We start from the raw sequence: 16,187 nt of genomic DNA, 5'->3' as shown, positions 1-16,187 counted from the left end.
CCCAAACCCACACAGTAAAAGGAAATAATCGACCTGGCAAAAGTTGTCTTTTGACTTATACATGTCCCCCAAACTAAAAAGAAATGACAGCATAAAACAAAATAAAATAATGAAAAAAAGATGTTGCCATCATGCTGTGACAAAGAAAGCATGGACCTGCACTGCACTGCTGAGCACTGCACTTTTAGTTGTTTTCTTACCCTCTTCCGGGACTCTTCAATGGCAGATAACAGGGCATTATCTTTCTCATTCTTCAGGAAGCCCTAGGAAAGGAGGTAAAATGACACAACCAAGGTTACCTTCAAATAGCAGAAGTACACTGCAGAACAAAGATCATCAGAAGAATCTGAGGCGGTACGCAAGGCTATAATTTCTACCTCCAAGGAGGCAGGGAAAGGAGTTATCAGTTCAAGGGCATTCTCAGCAACACAGGAAGTTGTAGGTCAAACTGGAAGACTAGGAACTATGTCCTCCCCGCCCTCTCTGTCCCTGCCAAAGCCGAGCACCTCCATTTACTACCATTTACTAATTTAGCGAAACTTAAATCTCAGTTGACTTATGTATAATAATGAGATAATATAATCAAGTTTTTGGCCTCAAGGCCCGATACACAACTCTATCATTAATACTGATTAAGTCTAGATATGTTGGTGGCATTAAGAAAAGGTAGCCAGGAAGTCTTCCTTGTTCTTGCTCTGTCCTTATTTGCCTGAGATGAGGCCAGGTGAGGGAGGCAACAAGAGATTGCAACAATAGCCACAAATGGATGCAGGCAGACTCGAGGTCAATGCCCCACCTTCCACACAAATGGAAAACATCTTTTCCAAGGCTTGGAGCTCAGGAACCAAATATGAACACAGAAAACTAATATTAGTATTACATATTCTGGTGTTGAGATCAAAGTTTTAGCTGTAATATGGAAGACTCCAAGTTAAGATCCACCCCAGTTCCACCTACAATGTAAGACACAGTTAATATTTGGCAAAGTCCACTATTCATCATTTGTACGTTTCTAAAATGACCTGCTTTCCTTGTAATGCTTCTGTTATGCTTTATTTAAAAAGGAATTTGAGGAACTGTAATAGAAAGAATTATGCAAAAGGTTTTAAATGACAAGCTCAATTTAAAGGTATTTGATAATTTTCTACACGTTAGTTTTGATTACTTACATTTTAACAACCAAATAGTCCTGGTTCTTAAGCTTCTGGTTAACAAATGTGGATGGAGGGCCATATGGGACTATAATTTGGGTAAGATATTATTAATGTTCACAGATTTCCAAGATTTCTATCTATTGGCCCGTGAGTCCCCTATACCTGTGCTCACACTCCAAACTGCAGGATGCACTGGGATGGGCGAAGAGCAGCCAACTCCCAGCAAACAGTCCTTCAGAAAGACCACCCAGGGCAGCTCTGAGGACTCAATGCAGACTGTATCTATACTGGTAACAGGACTGTGGGTAAGGGTAGGAAGAGGCTTCAGTCTCCTTTTTAAAATGTAATGGACTCCATGTATAAGAAAGGGGGAGGGGGGGTAAAAGACATAGTTATAATATATACATACATTGTCCATGGGGGAAAAGTCAGTAAACTTTTATTACGAATTCTCTGTTTTTGAGTCAGGGTCCCACTGTGTTGGGGCCACTCACTATCTTTCTTTTAAGGGCTTTAATAGCCAAAGCTAAATTAAAGGTACACAGCGTCACCATTCATAAACAAAACTATACATCTATTACCGTGAGTTGATATTACAAGCAATAGGTAGGCAGGGACCATGTTCTGCTACAACAGAAAGCTGATTGAACAAAGCAGGGTAGGAGGAGAAGCTGCTATTTGTCAAGGCTTAGCTTAATTTTTAATTTTAATTTAATTTTGTTTTAGCTGAAGCAGAGAGCAATATGTGTGTTGAGTCTGATATTCCGTCTCTGCTTCTCTGATCAGCACTTAACTGCTTGTAACTGTGCCTGCACTCAGACTTCTCTTACATACATACATACTAACAAATGCAAAGCAAAATACTTCTCACCGTGAAACAGAGCCCTTAATTTCTAAGAATGAAATCTGAAGAAGACCCCTCTCTCTCTCTCTCTCTCTCTCTCTCTCTCTCTCTCTCTCTCTCTCTCTCACACACACACACACACACACACACACACACACACACACCTCAGCAATAACAGGCAGGAAAAAAAGGGCTAGGAATTTAAGAAAAATTAGGGATGGAGCTTTTACATAGGAGAGGCTGGAGGGAGGAAAAGGGAAGGGGGTAAATGATCCAATCATATTATAATTTCAAAGATAAAAGATTATTATAGAAAAAGAGAATAGACATCATTTGGGGTCAGAGCAAGCTATTTGTCTTTTAAAAACTATGTTTTTAAATATCAACAAATTAACTAAAGTATTTGTGCATGAGACTCAGATTTCAGATATGACCCACATATGAACAAAGACCACACCTTTATGTACCTCAAAAGCTGCCTGTTCTCTGTGATGCACACAGCTCACAGCACAACCATCCCTCAGAATGCTAGAAGACTGGTTCCAGACCCCTTCCCAAGACACCACAGTATTCACATATAACCTATGCACAATTTAAAGCATAGGTTATTCACACAACATAAATGCTGTATGAATAGTTTATATACCATATTATTTAGGCAAAAATGATAAGAAAATATGTATGTATTCAATCTCTACCCCCGACAGGTCCGTCCACCTCTCTCTCCCAGGCTGCCCTAAACTTCCAATTTTCCTGCTTCAGCCTGCCAAGCTAGGGCCACAAGTATTACAAGTCTGAACCACCATATTGTGCAAGTCAGACAAAATGCTTATTCTAGAAAGTTAGTTTTGGTTATATACATGGCCAATTATATTTATTCTGATCTTAGATTTTTATCCTTTATTCCTTTCTAAAAGGAAACATTAGAATGGGTTATACATATTATATTTTTAAAAAAATATACATTAGAAGCCTATCTTGAAAAGAATCTTAAAAAAATTAACAAGTACAGAGTAGTGAGGGGGTCTTGTGCCATCTAGTGGTGATTAATATCTATTAAAGAACACATCTCTTAAGGAAAAAAAATAATGAAAAATGAAAAAGACATTCTAAAGACACAGTTTCTCTCCCTCTGGCTAACAAACTATTAGACAATAGACTCTTCCACCCCACCCTCACAAGAGATTCAAATTTCCCCAGCTACCTCATGATGGGAGAAAATGGGCTGAAGCCTAGTGCCAGTCAAAGGGGCAACTGGTCCCCAAGACAGAGACTTTCCACGGGTCCAACAACTTCTCAGACCACCTTGCAGAACAGACTGGAGCCCAGACAGTGAAGGGAGGGGCACACCTGGACTAGCACTGCTTAGCTATGCACACATCTTGCTCTCTATTTAAACCTAAACCTCATGTCAGGACCTTGAAAATGGATTTGCTCCTCTTTGTTCCTCTCCCAGTGTGGCCAGATACTGAATAAATGTTTTTCTGCTCTTCATGCCTGTTTTGTTAACTAGCCTATAGAGGATGGGTAGCCCAAACTAGGCACTGACTATTAACAACTCTGGTAACAGTAACAAAATCACTAAATTACAGATGGAGACAACAATGTATTTTATCACGTAAATAAAATAATGAAGCAAAAATAAACATCAAAGTGGGAAAAAGACTCTTTGTCTTCCTCTTCTTTCTCAGAAGCTGGACAGGGCCAGGTGTGGTAGCTCACCACCTTAATCCCAGCACTTGGGAGGATTGCTGCAAATTCAAAGCCAATCTGAGCCTCAGAGTGAGACACTGTCTCAAAGCAACAAAACCCAAAATATAACAGGAAAAAGAAATAGCTGGACAGAAACATGATCTGCCTCCACCCAGGTTATCCAACTTTCTTCCTTTGACTCGTGATAACTAAAGTTACGTTTTAAGTATAAATTACTATGTTTAAGGGATCTATAAAACAAAAATACCTCTAACCTGTAAGCCCCACTTGCCCAAGGACTTCCTGGAATGCTGGGAACCACTGCTCATGTAAGATAATAAACTACATGGTTTTTGCTTCTGTAAACAAGCTTGGTTGCCCCAACTGCACAGGAAGTACTTGATCACATGTAGGCAGGAGGTACATGGGCAGGAAGTAGGTCAAGATGTAAGCTTGCTTCTGACTGAATAAAGATGGTTAATATACAGACTTGTGGGTCTTTATAAACCCCCGCTTAATGTAATTCATTGCCATATCTGGGAATCCCGGGTATAGATCTGGCCAGTGTCCACCATTCTGACCAGTATTTAATAAAGCTTGTTTCAAACTTTTGATAGTGTTATTATTCTCCCCTGGTGGGATTAGCCAGACGTTGTCTATGTGCTTCTTTTCTCTCTGGACTCTGTGAGGCTCTCCTCATCCTGGAGAAGTGGCTTTTCTCATCTGAAAGGCCTCTGGAGAACAAGGGGAAGCCTCTGAGCAAAGGCACATCAGCCCTCTCCCACTCAGAGTAATATGCCTACTCCTAACTTTTCCATTTGCTCCTCCTTTCCAGAAACAGACACTGTACTGGCTTTTGGAATGGGTTTTGATTTACAGTTTTCTGTAACACAGAATAGTCCCATTCAGAAAGGACTTAAGCCATCCAAAGATGGGGCCAATTCAAGCCAAATACCACCACTCCACCCCTAGACTCCTCCCACCCTATTTACAGCTGAGAAACTGAAATGTTAACATTTACCTCAGCAAGAATCCCCAATTAGGAAGAAGCACAGGAAGCTCTGAGTACTGGCTCTCCCAATGAAAATTAAAATCTCATTCCCTTTAAAAGGGTGGAGCCCCAAAGAAGACAAAAATATCCTTAATACATCTGTCCTTTCCTGTTGGGGGCTGCAGACCTCTGACCCCTTGACTTTCTATACCTGCCTCAGACCCTAGAGTGAACTGAGCAAAACAACTTGTTTACCTGTGCCTGTAGCTGCTCTGAGCATGAGACCCTGAGGGCAGGGGAGTGGGTTCTGGTGAGGCCTGCAGCTGAAAGATCCCCAGAGCTAGGGCATTGCTATCAGTTAAGGATCCCTATATAAGCTTCCCTGGAGCACAATAAACTTGCCATTCTTGTATCAAGGATGACCGGTGTCCCCGTGTCTGTCTGTGTGCGTGTGTTTTTAAGTCTCCAGCTTAGTCCCAGATTGTGCACAGTCCTGTAGCGCAGGAGCTACACTTTCCCATGAGGTTGGGGCCCAGAGAGTCCTACTCTGTAAGACAGTTTTAAAAAATAACTGGGCCAGCAGAGTCCAGCTCTATTGACTTCCTGCCAAGGTTCAGGTCAGATGCCTCGGTGTAGTGAAAAGACTTAGAAAATTACTAGCCTAAGAAGTATGGAACGAGTTCAGATATGTGCTGCTCAGATCATGTTCTTTATTCTTCTTTTCCCGTTCTTTTCTCATTCTGCAAAGGTTTCAGTTTATACACACACACACACACACACACACACACACACACAACAAAGGCAGTTTCTCTTGGGGTCATAAGGGGGATGAGCACTGTCCTGGGTGATGCAGTCAGCAGTTTATGGTTCCGGGGAGGCCTGGCTAGGAAGCCGCGGGAACAGCACGAGGAGGCAGAAAGGTTTGTTCAATAGGTTCTAAATTCTAAAGGGCGTTTGTACAAAATACCACACTTTATTATAGGCATGTGTTACATATGCCCAAATCTGGCTCTCACTTTTAACCCAATGTTAAACTGTCTCTCTAATACTTATCTATATCATATTTTAATATACATACTTTGAAGATATAGCTCAGTGGTAGAACTGCTTCCTAAGCACAAAAGTCAGTGTTCAATCCTCGGTATGTATAAATAAATAAACAAAAGGAGGCTGGAGAGATGGCTCAAGGGTTAAGAGCTGCTCTTTCAGGGGACAGGGGTTCAATTCCAGCATCCAAACAAGCAGTTCACAACTGTCTGTAGGTCCAGTTCCAGGGGATCTGACACCCTCATACAGATATATATGCAGGTAAAATCCAATTTATTAATTAATAAATCTTTAAAAAAGAGATAAATAAAAGTTTATTTATATAAATAAAGATAAATAAAGGGGTTTTTGTTTGTTCAGTTTTTATTTTGTTTTGTTTTTTCGAGACAGGGTTTCTCTGTGTAGCTTTGGAGCCTGTCCTGGAACTAGTTCTTGTAGACCAGGCTGGCCTCGAACTCACAGAGATCTACCTGCCTCTGCCTCCTGAGTGCTGGGATTAAAGATGTGCATACGCCATCATTGCCTGGCTCCACATAAAGGTTTAAAAGTCAAGTAGTCACATATTTTTCTCGTTCCTATCCACTTAGAAGCGACAGTAGCTCCACATAAGAAGATCTAGTTCACCATGTGTGGTGACACACACCTTTAATTTCAGCAATCAGAAAGCACGGTTAATCTATTTTTTAGTTTAAGGCTAGCCAATAATTAAGATACAGGCTTCGAAGTGAAACCTTGTCTCAAAAACAAACAAAAATGTGGTTGGGGGCCACAGACCTAGTTTACAATAGCAAAGTTCAGACTTATAACTCACATTTTCTGGCTGCTTTCTGAATGGAAAATGAGGACATGACTACTCCAAGGTATAGTTGAGAATGCCGATGGCAGCCATGAGGGAGAAAACAGTCGGAGGCATCTGGAACAGTTCAGGCTAAATATGGCCAGCAGACTCTACCAGGCCATGAGAGAGGGGAGAAGGTGGAGAGTGAGAGAGGAGAAGGGGGGCAAGCAACCCACAGAGATGCGGGAGTGTAGACAGCAAGGAGCCCAGAGACCACGTGTCCAATGTGGCTGAGTTCCATAGGGACCAGAAGCTGGGGGAAGGGAAGCAAAGTCCAGGCCCTGGGAGGGAGGGGTTCAGGGTAGGGAAGGGTAAGAAGTGCTAGGAGAAGCACAGGTACTGAGGGGGTCTAGGGTGGTTTGTTTGTTTCTCTGTTTATTGGCTTTTTAAAAGGATTCTTTTACACCTAACACTACTTCACTATCTCTCAACCAATCAAATCAAGGTGAGAGAAGCAGTTTACACTTGCTTGCTATGCCCTCTACCTCACAGAGGAGGGATGGCAATAAACGCTGATGTTTGGCATACCTTTAAGACAATAGCTTTAGAGACATAGGTCAGAACCTATAATTAAAGAAGAATTTTCTTAAATTTATTTTTAGAAAAATTGTGTTAAGTAACCCAGTGGCCTTAAACTCAAGATCCTCCTGGCTCTGCTGGGATTAGAGGTTGTGTGCTACACACCTGGCTCTCAAACAGCATTTTAAATTAAACAAAATGCAACAGAAATTGTTAGATGGTCTGGATGGACACTGTTTTGTGAAACTTTTGTTCCAACTATGTATATTTATGGCACAAGTGAGGCTATGAGCTTGATCTCCAGGGGCAGGAAAAAAAAAAAAGGTGTTACTTTTGACTATATCCATTTACTAGCTGTCCTGGCTAGTTTTATGTCAACTCAGCACAAGCTAAAGTCATCTGAAAAGAGGGGACCACAATTAAGAAAACGTCTCCAACATACCCAGAACTGGCAATGGCAGTTCTCCTGTGACCAGGCAACACTTCCAGTGAAGGGACTGGAACACCAAGGCAGCCACATAACCTTTGAGCTACAGTCAGTCTGTCCTCCTATGGGATATGCTAGGGTAAGGGTGGCATAGAGTTTGTGGGAATGGCCAGGCCCATGCCATGAGAGTGAGTCCACCCCTGACACTACCTGGAGGGTCACTACCAGGACCCAGAGAATGGATGGCCTAGAGACCAAGGATAGAACCAAACACTATTGGAGGGGGAAAAAAAGCCAATGCAATGATGCCTAAGGATATTCTACTATACTGAGTATAGGGTACCTATCCTGATTGTCATCAGAGAGGCTTCATCCAGTGATTGATGGAAACAGATGCAGAGACCCACAGGCGAACAGAGAGGCTAAGCTCAGAGAGAAGAAGGAATAATTGTAGGAGCCAGAGGAGTCAAGGACATCACAAGAAAACCCACAGAATCAATTAACTATGCTCACAGGGGCTCACAGAGACTGAACTTTTTAAAAAAGAATCTCTAAGGAGAAAAATTTCCATGTTCAGTTTAGTCAGAAAAGAAAAATGGCATTAAAAAAAAAGAAAGAAAAATAAAAAAAGGTGGGCAGTGATGGCGCACACCTTTAATTCCAGCACATGGGAGGCAGAGGCAGGTGGATCTCTGTGAGTTTGAGGACAGCCTGGTCTACAGAGCAAGTTCTAGAACAGCTAAGGCTACATAAAGAAACCACATCTTGAAAAACTAAACCAAACAACCCCCCCCCAACAAAACTGCACTGTTTCTTTTAGAGTTTTTACTCATATCTACACTAATAAATGATCTTCTGGCCACTGCTGTACATACATATGCACACACACAACCAGAGGCTGACTGAACGAAGCAATAGCCATATTTTATACAGCCCTCAAAAGACAAAACACTATTCCCTATCTTTCTCCTTCAACAGACTAACCAGCAGCCCATGCTGTCAAAACCGAGAATGAGGCACTGCGGCAGGTGGGACACGTATGAAAAGGTATCAGACACAATGCAAAAATGTGGGTACTACAAAAATCTGTATGTTTCTTCTCATTTAATATGTATGATATAAACAAGTTAATAGGAAATCTGTAATCAATATTCAAAGTCAAAATACTTAAAGTCCTCATTTCACATTTACTTATTTGGGCAATCTGTGGAGCTGGTCCTCTCCTTCCACCACATGGGTTCCAGAGACTAAGCTCAAGTCATTAAACTTGGCAACAAATGCTTTTACCCGCTGAGTCATCTTACTAGCCCCAAATCAAAATATTAACACAAAGTCAACAGTGGTATTAGGAATGAATGCTGTGACTGAATGAACTGCCGAGACAGAAACAAAGGTGTAAAGACAAAATAAGCAACGAGGCTGGGCATGGTTGTGTACATCTTTAATCCCAACACTTGGGAGGCAGTTTGAGGCCAGCCTGATCTACACAAAGACAGTCAGGCTACATATTGAGATCCTGTCTTCAAGGTGGTAGGAGACAGGGGATATAAATAATTTTTTTTTTTTTTTTGGTTTTTCGAGACAGGATTTCTCTGTGGTTTTGGAGCCTGTCCTGGAACTAGCTCTGTAGATCAGGCTGGTCTCGAACTCACAGAGATCTGCCTGCCTCTGCCTCCCGAGTGCTGGGATTAAAGGCGTGTGCCACCACCGCCCGGATAAAATCTAGCTTTTTTTTTCCAGGTTTTATTTATTTATTTTTAAATATTTATTTATTTATTTAGTATACAATATTCTTTCTGCGTGTATGCCTGAAGGCCAGAAGAGGGCACCAGACCTCATTACAGATGGTTGTGAGCCACCATGTGGTTGCTGGGACTTGAACTCAGGACCTTTGGAAGAGCAGGCAATGCTCTTAACCACTGAGCCATCTCTCCAGCCCGATATAAATACATTTTTAAAAATAGAATAATTCTTCTTTCAAGATGAAACAAGAAATATAGTGAGCATAGCTAAAGACTCTAGAACTTTGGTTAGTGCTACAGAAACATTGGATTCAATAAAAACCATGAGACATTTTTTCCCATTTATGTTGGAAGACAATGACTGCTCAGAGAGGAAGAATCAGTCTTGTCCAGAGATCAGCCCCTGGGATTTTTTTTTTTTTCAATTCAAAAACCATAATTCAAACTGGTTTATAAGACAGTCTTCTAATTTTCACAGGAAAAATAACTCAATGTCATAAGGAGGCTCTAATAAATGGAAGAATGCCCAGACCAGCAAAGGGGCACAGAGGCAACATTTTGGCCATAGTATGCTGACCTGCCTGGTCTCTTAAAAAACCTGTATTAGTCCATCTGTACCACTGCCTTCCAAGAACGCCCCAGTATTTCCTCCCTCCTACCCATTTGTATGCCCCCCAAAGAAAAAAAAAACACCCCAGAACAAAAACCCATCTTGTAAGACTTCAGAGGCAGAGGTAGGCAGATCTCAGTGAGTTCGAAGTCAGTGTGGTCTACAAAGCGAGTTCCAGGATAGTTAAGGTTACACAGAGAAACCCTGTATCGAATGCATCCCACCCTGGGAAAAAAAAAAAAAAAAAAAAAAAAAACAAGAAAGACTTCAGAGGCGAGTAAAGCTGTGAGCAAAACAGCAGCATGGTGGTGTGGTATAGGCTACAGAGATACCAAAAAACAATGTGGGCACAAAGCCGAGCGGTGGTGGTGCATGTATTTAATCCAGTACTTGGGAGGCAGAGGCAGGTGAACTCTGTGAGTTCAAGGCCAGTCTGGTCTACAAAAGCTAGTTCCAGGAGAACTAGCTACAGAGAAACCCTGTCTCAAAAAAAAAAAAAAAAAAAAAAAAAAGTGGGCACAAAGTACTGGGTGCCTCTTCCCAGTTCTACACCTAGGTGTCAGACTGAGGATGGCTAACACATCGAGTTGCTACCTTGAGGAATACCATGACAGGGACTGCAACCCAGTGAGGGCTACTTAAATCATATGCTACTGGTGTTATAATAAAGCCAGTTCTGCCCCTTTTAAGGGTACTGGGCATTCTTATTACCTGCCTACCAGCCATGTCTAGATATTCAAGAAAGAGAAACAGTTCACACATCTCAGCTATTGAAAGGCTTTGGAGCCGTCATACAGAGGGTACAAGGATGACATCATATAAATTAGTACAATACTTAACAATTATCTTGACATTGGTGGCAATAAAATACTACTACTGCTAATGATGATGATGATGATGCTTTTCTGGAGATTCCTCTTTCCTCCAAATCCCAAAGTTCTGCCATCCCCTTCATGCCTGTGTAAGGGGCTGAAGAGAGAAACAACCTCATCAGTACTGCTATCACACTTAAAAACTATGCCCAGGCCTGTGCCCAGTTGAGAGGGGCCATGATGTACATGGGTGCCTGACTGTGGTAGCAGAGCCTCTGCTGGCCATCCTGTCTTCCCTTTTGCTGGGAGAAATGAAGATATCACACTGGAAGACATCAGGCAAGGAAGGGGGCCAGCCAGCTGCTCCAACACTGAGGTAGCACCAAAGAGAAAATACAATTGTGAGCACTTCCTCTCCTTCATCCAATTGCCCCCTAAAGTCAGAACATTGCTGGGCTAAACTGTGGAGACACAAGAAAGTGAAACATTCTGCAGAAAGAACTTTTTCAATCTAGCTTTGCAAGTGGAATGAATATTAATAGTTCACTGTATGCCTGGCTTCAAAGAACAGCAGCAGAGCCCTCAGTCAAAGACATGAATAGATCTAAAAACTGAACCCACGGTCACTCTAGGGGAGGAATAAGGTGGTGCATTAGGGGATAAAAAAAACATTTCAAGTCCATCTTGGACTTCAGATTCTAAACCTGTCCTTACATCAACGATGGCCTCACTTATAAGCATGCCTTTCCATGGCCCTCAAAACCATCTGAAAGAACCCATAGAAGTAATTTCTACCAGTAACAAGAAACAGGGCTAGAAGTAGATTTCTGAGCTTTATCTGATCTTGTGCCTTCTACTCTTCTGGGGGTGGAGGGGAAGCAGGCGTTAGACACTGAGCCAGGGGTTGAGGGTAGGGGTTTAGCAGAGGGTGTATCTCAGTCAGCCAAGTGAGAGCCAGCAACTTGTTTTCCACAGGATTGAGTGTGAGCTCTTAGCAAGCAAAAGGAATGCTGTTAGGACAAAGTTTACATGCCACACTTATATTCATTCCCTGCTGGTACACAGTGTCGGTCGGTCATTCACACCACAGTCAAGAATCCTAGGTTCTTCTGCTCTGCAGCAGTGTTTATGCTGATGGCATCTGAGCATCAGCCAGGATGACTGTCACAGAAAAGAGGCCTAATTTCACTGCAGCTCCTTCTTGAAGCTCAAAAATTCATTTTTTTTTAAATGTGGAAACAACCATCAGAAGAGAGCTTCTCTGATTTCCAGTTGTTTTAAGTGTAATTTGGTCAAGGCATTCCTTTGTTAAGAGTGCTTGGAGCTTCGCTCTCTCCTAAACCTGTTTTAAGGCTGGAAACCTTTTGACTTTACTGTTAGAGCAGAGGAATACTGCAGAAAGCACCACTTAGTACTGTCACCATAGATACAGTCAGCAGGACTGAAAAATATAAGCAATGGAGAACATGGGGTAAGGCTATTTTTTTCAAGCACAACTGCCCCAAATGAAAGGCAGCTAAATGCCTTTTACTAATTCCCTTCTCCGGCAGAAGTGGCACCCCTGAACAGTCTCTCATAGCTGGAGTAGAGGGGTTAGCTGCTGGGGATGCCTTCAGAGAGTACAGGTCTATCCTAGCTCTGAGTGCCTTATTCTTCATGTTCAACCATCACTATGAGCCTAAGAGCTCTACTTGCGGGAAAGATCATATTTTTAAATGTGTGTTTACGAAAGACAAACTGATAAGTGTATATCAACTTCAACACAAACCCAGAAAGACTGCAAGCACAGCTCAGAAAGTCATTTCTGAAAACAGACACCTCTGTGAGTCAGGATGCTCCAGCACAGACAAACTGACTGTGCTGGAAGCTCAATTGACCAGCCAGTCAACAAAGAGGAAATAAAAATGGAATCTGATGCAGACAGCATGCAGGTCAGGAGTTGGGTGCTGTGGATGTAGAACGGTATCAGCTGCTTCCCAGAGATCTACCCTCTGGTTCCCTGACCTTGAGAAGTTATTTATTGCAGCAAACCTTACTTTTACTTAACCTGGATGAGCTGACTACGCTAGATAAACTTCATGGTCAGCTCCAAAAATTCCAAACCTGTAAGAGATGGGGATGGAAAAAGCAGCACTGTCATCGCCACTCTGACCACACCTCCCCTGCAGAATACGCGAGACCGGCGTATTTCATATGTAAAACAACAAAAGTTCATGAAAAACTAGAATAAGACAAAAAAATTCTCACAAGAATGATACGTACAGTTCTACATTTTCTAAAACTGTATCCATATAACAAGCAAGCTTATACACTTAAAAAAATACACATCAGAGGTCATTCCAAAGTGTTAATACAATTTCTTAAAGGTGGTATATGAAGTCTAGATACAAGCGCTAACAAGCCTTTAGGAAAATCTCCGAATTTCTCTCTCCTGGTAATAATGAGCATCCATGAGCGAGAAGCAGTGCTTCTGAGGATGTCTCCAGGACTAAGAAAATAACCCAGTCCAGCTCTCTTCAGTGCTCGGGGTGACGCCATTTTACTCCTTCCTCACTGCCATCTTAGTGCCACCAAACGCTTCCTAGCAGGCTGGCTGGCACGTCTGCTTGTCTGCACACAGTTCTGCCAGAGCAGTCAAAGGTGTGACAGGAAAGTATTTGCTGTCATGGAAAGAACCAACCCGATTTTTCACTATAAGAAAAGGCTAAAATTTTGTGTGAAAAACCAAAAAGCTTCGAAACTGCAGAGAATCACGCATGCCCTACAAGTATCAAGAAGAGCCTCTTCCAGCAGCCAAACTTGAGTAGACCAGGATGGAAGAAAGAAAATACAATGCACTAGACCTCTGCCACCTCCCATCTGATCTAAAAGGGCACTTGGCACAGAGCTTTTAATAAAGTCTATAACAGGAAAAAAGAGGGGAGGACCCACAGAATCTTCAACCAAATAGTTTTTAAAAATTTTCAAAGAAAGGCTTTGTAAAGCTCCTTAAACCACCTACGCCACACATTCTATGTAAGTAAGGCTGCAGTTCTAATTCACTGCCCAAAGATTTCATTTCAACGTATAATGCTTGTGGATTCAAAGGGAAAGGGCCCTTTGCTTTCTAGTATATATATATGAACAATTAATGCATTCAATGCAGGCTCCTTAGGATTGAAAAAAAAACCACACTGATAGCCAGGTTTTACAAGCACTGGGGACTTAAGAAAATCTCTCTAGGGGTCAGGGCTTACTGACTCTTCTATGTCAATGTAAAGTTGCTGTGAAGGAAACTGCTCTCTTCTGAGTCTCCAACATCTATTAAACAGATATGGTACGCAGTGAGCAGGACAAACGTCAGCCCCAACAATCTACAGGAGGTAGCTTTCTAAGCATGCTACAAGCCAGAAGAATTCTGTGAACTCAGTTCTGTGAAGGATGAACTGAAACGGCCACACAGCCTGGTGACTCACTCCTCAAGCATAATTCAGGGCCAGACCTACTATACAGTCTTCAGGTTTAAAGACAGAAACATTCTTCAGCCTTTAAAAATAAACACACAAGTCGAAGTTAAAATCCACACATCCCTCTCAGCAGCAGCATAACAAAACAAAGGTCTGAATCAAGTCAAATCCAACTACATTTAAGACTCAAGGTTTATAAGCGTAGAGCTGCAAAACTGAGGTTTATATGAGTAGTTTTTAAGCCACAATTATTAACTAAGCAAAAGCACTAGAATGGTCCCTATGGTCCCCATGAGTGAGATGGAAAACCTCAATCTATTATTTTTTTGAGAACAAAATCTTGTTTTGTTAAAAATACTTTTTCTATAACTTTTAATCATGCATTTTTAAGTCATTATATTTTTAATAAAAAGCTCTAAAATTTAACCATCCTTTTCAGAAATAGAAAATGTTCTTTTAAAGACAATAAAAGAAACTCTGAAAGTTACTGCTCTTTGCTTTTTTCCCTCAAGAATCATTTCCATCTGTGATCAGTGATAAATTCACATTTACAATAATTAATGAATAACTACTTAAAGTCATTTGCTAAAATCGCTCAGGAATCTCACATTTTAAGATGATTGCTCATCTGATTTTTGACCCAGGATCTCTGTTACACTCTTCACACTGGCAGCATTAGCTTGAAAGTATATTTTGCCTATTCAACCAAAGACAAATTTTCAACCTTTTACAGCTACACGAGAAATACCTACTATAGACAAAAGGATTCCATTTTCTTTCTGGAATATTTTCCCTTTCCTAAAACCAACTCTTCTCTACGGAATATGTTATGGTTGACATTCTTTACAGTAACAAAGCTGGGCCACAGCAGCTAATGCAAATGGAATGGCCCCGCAGTTGTCTTCAGAATCCATCCAGCTTGCCTCGCCCATGGTACAGCTAATTGTTAAAAATGGTGGATGAGACATTTTCCATACATTACATTAAGGAGCTCTGATGAAGGCACTGGCATCCACCCACTTCAAACAAAGGAAATAATGTGCAACTGTACCAAGGCACAGCTAACTGAGTCATTTCCCTGAACAGGGTCAGTGTTAGAGGTTCCTCCATCTTTTACAAAATGCAAACCACCACGGCTATTGTCTCTTTTCAGAAATCAATTCTGTGCAGCGCTGCACCAGGTCAGAGTTTTAAAGGAATCTTAGTTGGTAACCAGACCCCCCCAGGGCTGAGTGAAGCCAAATTCTGACAGCTCCCCTCCTGAGCAGGTCTCTCCATTTCCCACTTGACAGCTTCCCCAGCTTCTATTGTTAGTAAAGGAAAGTCCCACCTCTGAGGGGGCCAAAGCCCTCTACCAGGTGAGCAATTTCCAAGTCCGAGCTTCAAAAAGGGCTCTAGCCCCTACCGCTCCCACAATAAAATAGTTTTGAGATAGATAAGGCATATATATCACCTTTCTTGTTCTGCTGGTTTTTAAGGTGTGACAATGAACTGATTAAATGTTGAATTAAAAACAATTTACTTCTGATATTAATCAAGCTATTAAATATTACCTATAGAAACATTATTATCTCATTTTTCTCTAAGACAATGTTCATATAACTAGGAAATTTTCATTTTACTTCTCTCTGAAGAAACTGAAATACATGCACAATATATGTAAAAAAACCATATTCTTCTCAGTTGAAGTTTAAGAAATTAAAAACAGCTTTCTTAATCTAAATTGCCAATAACTGATGATTAAGATTTATAAATTAGAAGCTAATATTTAATTTTCTCATTTAAAATCTTATGCTAAAACATTCCCTGTGAGATAATTCCAAATATCTTTGACAGTAATTTTTTCTTAGACAGAAATCATAAGTTACAGGATTCTTTCACACACACACACACACACACACACACACACACACACACACACACACGTTCCTCAATTCTAAAGGAACTGGTTTTATCAAAGAAAAGAAATTTTATCTTCATATTTTACATCATACAAGAACTCTGTACTTCACCTGTCTCTTTTAAAAATCTTGTAGAAAGTCCACACTACTTGCTACTTAAAGAT

At 41.2% G+C, this 16,187-nt stretch overlaps 1 protein-coding gene across 1 annotated transcript in view; it reads right to left on the bottom strand.

Annotated features, from left to right (window-relative positions):
• Positions 1-16,187, bottom strand: part of Nup93 (nucleoporin 93) — a 96,780-nt gene that overhangs the window by 33,202 nt on the left and 47,391 nt on the right. Inside the window, exon 4 of the mRNA XM_050144249.1 lies at positions 201-263. Within this exon, the coding sequence (XP_050000206.1) occupies positions 201-263 (63 nt within the window). The remainder of the gene's footprint in view (positions 1-200; positions 264-16,187) is intronic.

This window comes from Alexandromys fortis, unplaced genomic scaffold, assembly GCF_014885135.2.
Source record: "Alexandromys fortis isolate MF-2015 unplaced genomic scaffold, M_Fortis_MF-2015_v1.1 scaffold_1, whole genome shotgun sequence".
Lineage (NCBI taxonomy): Eukaryota > Metazoa > Chordata > Mammalia > Rodentia > Cricetidae > Alexandromys > Alexandromys fortis.
Note: the sequence above shows the minus strand (reverse complement) of the source record. Positions and strands in the feature narration are given on the sequence as shown.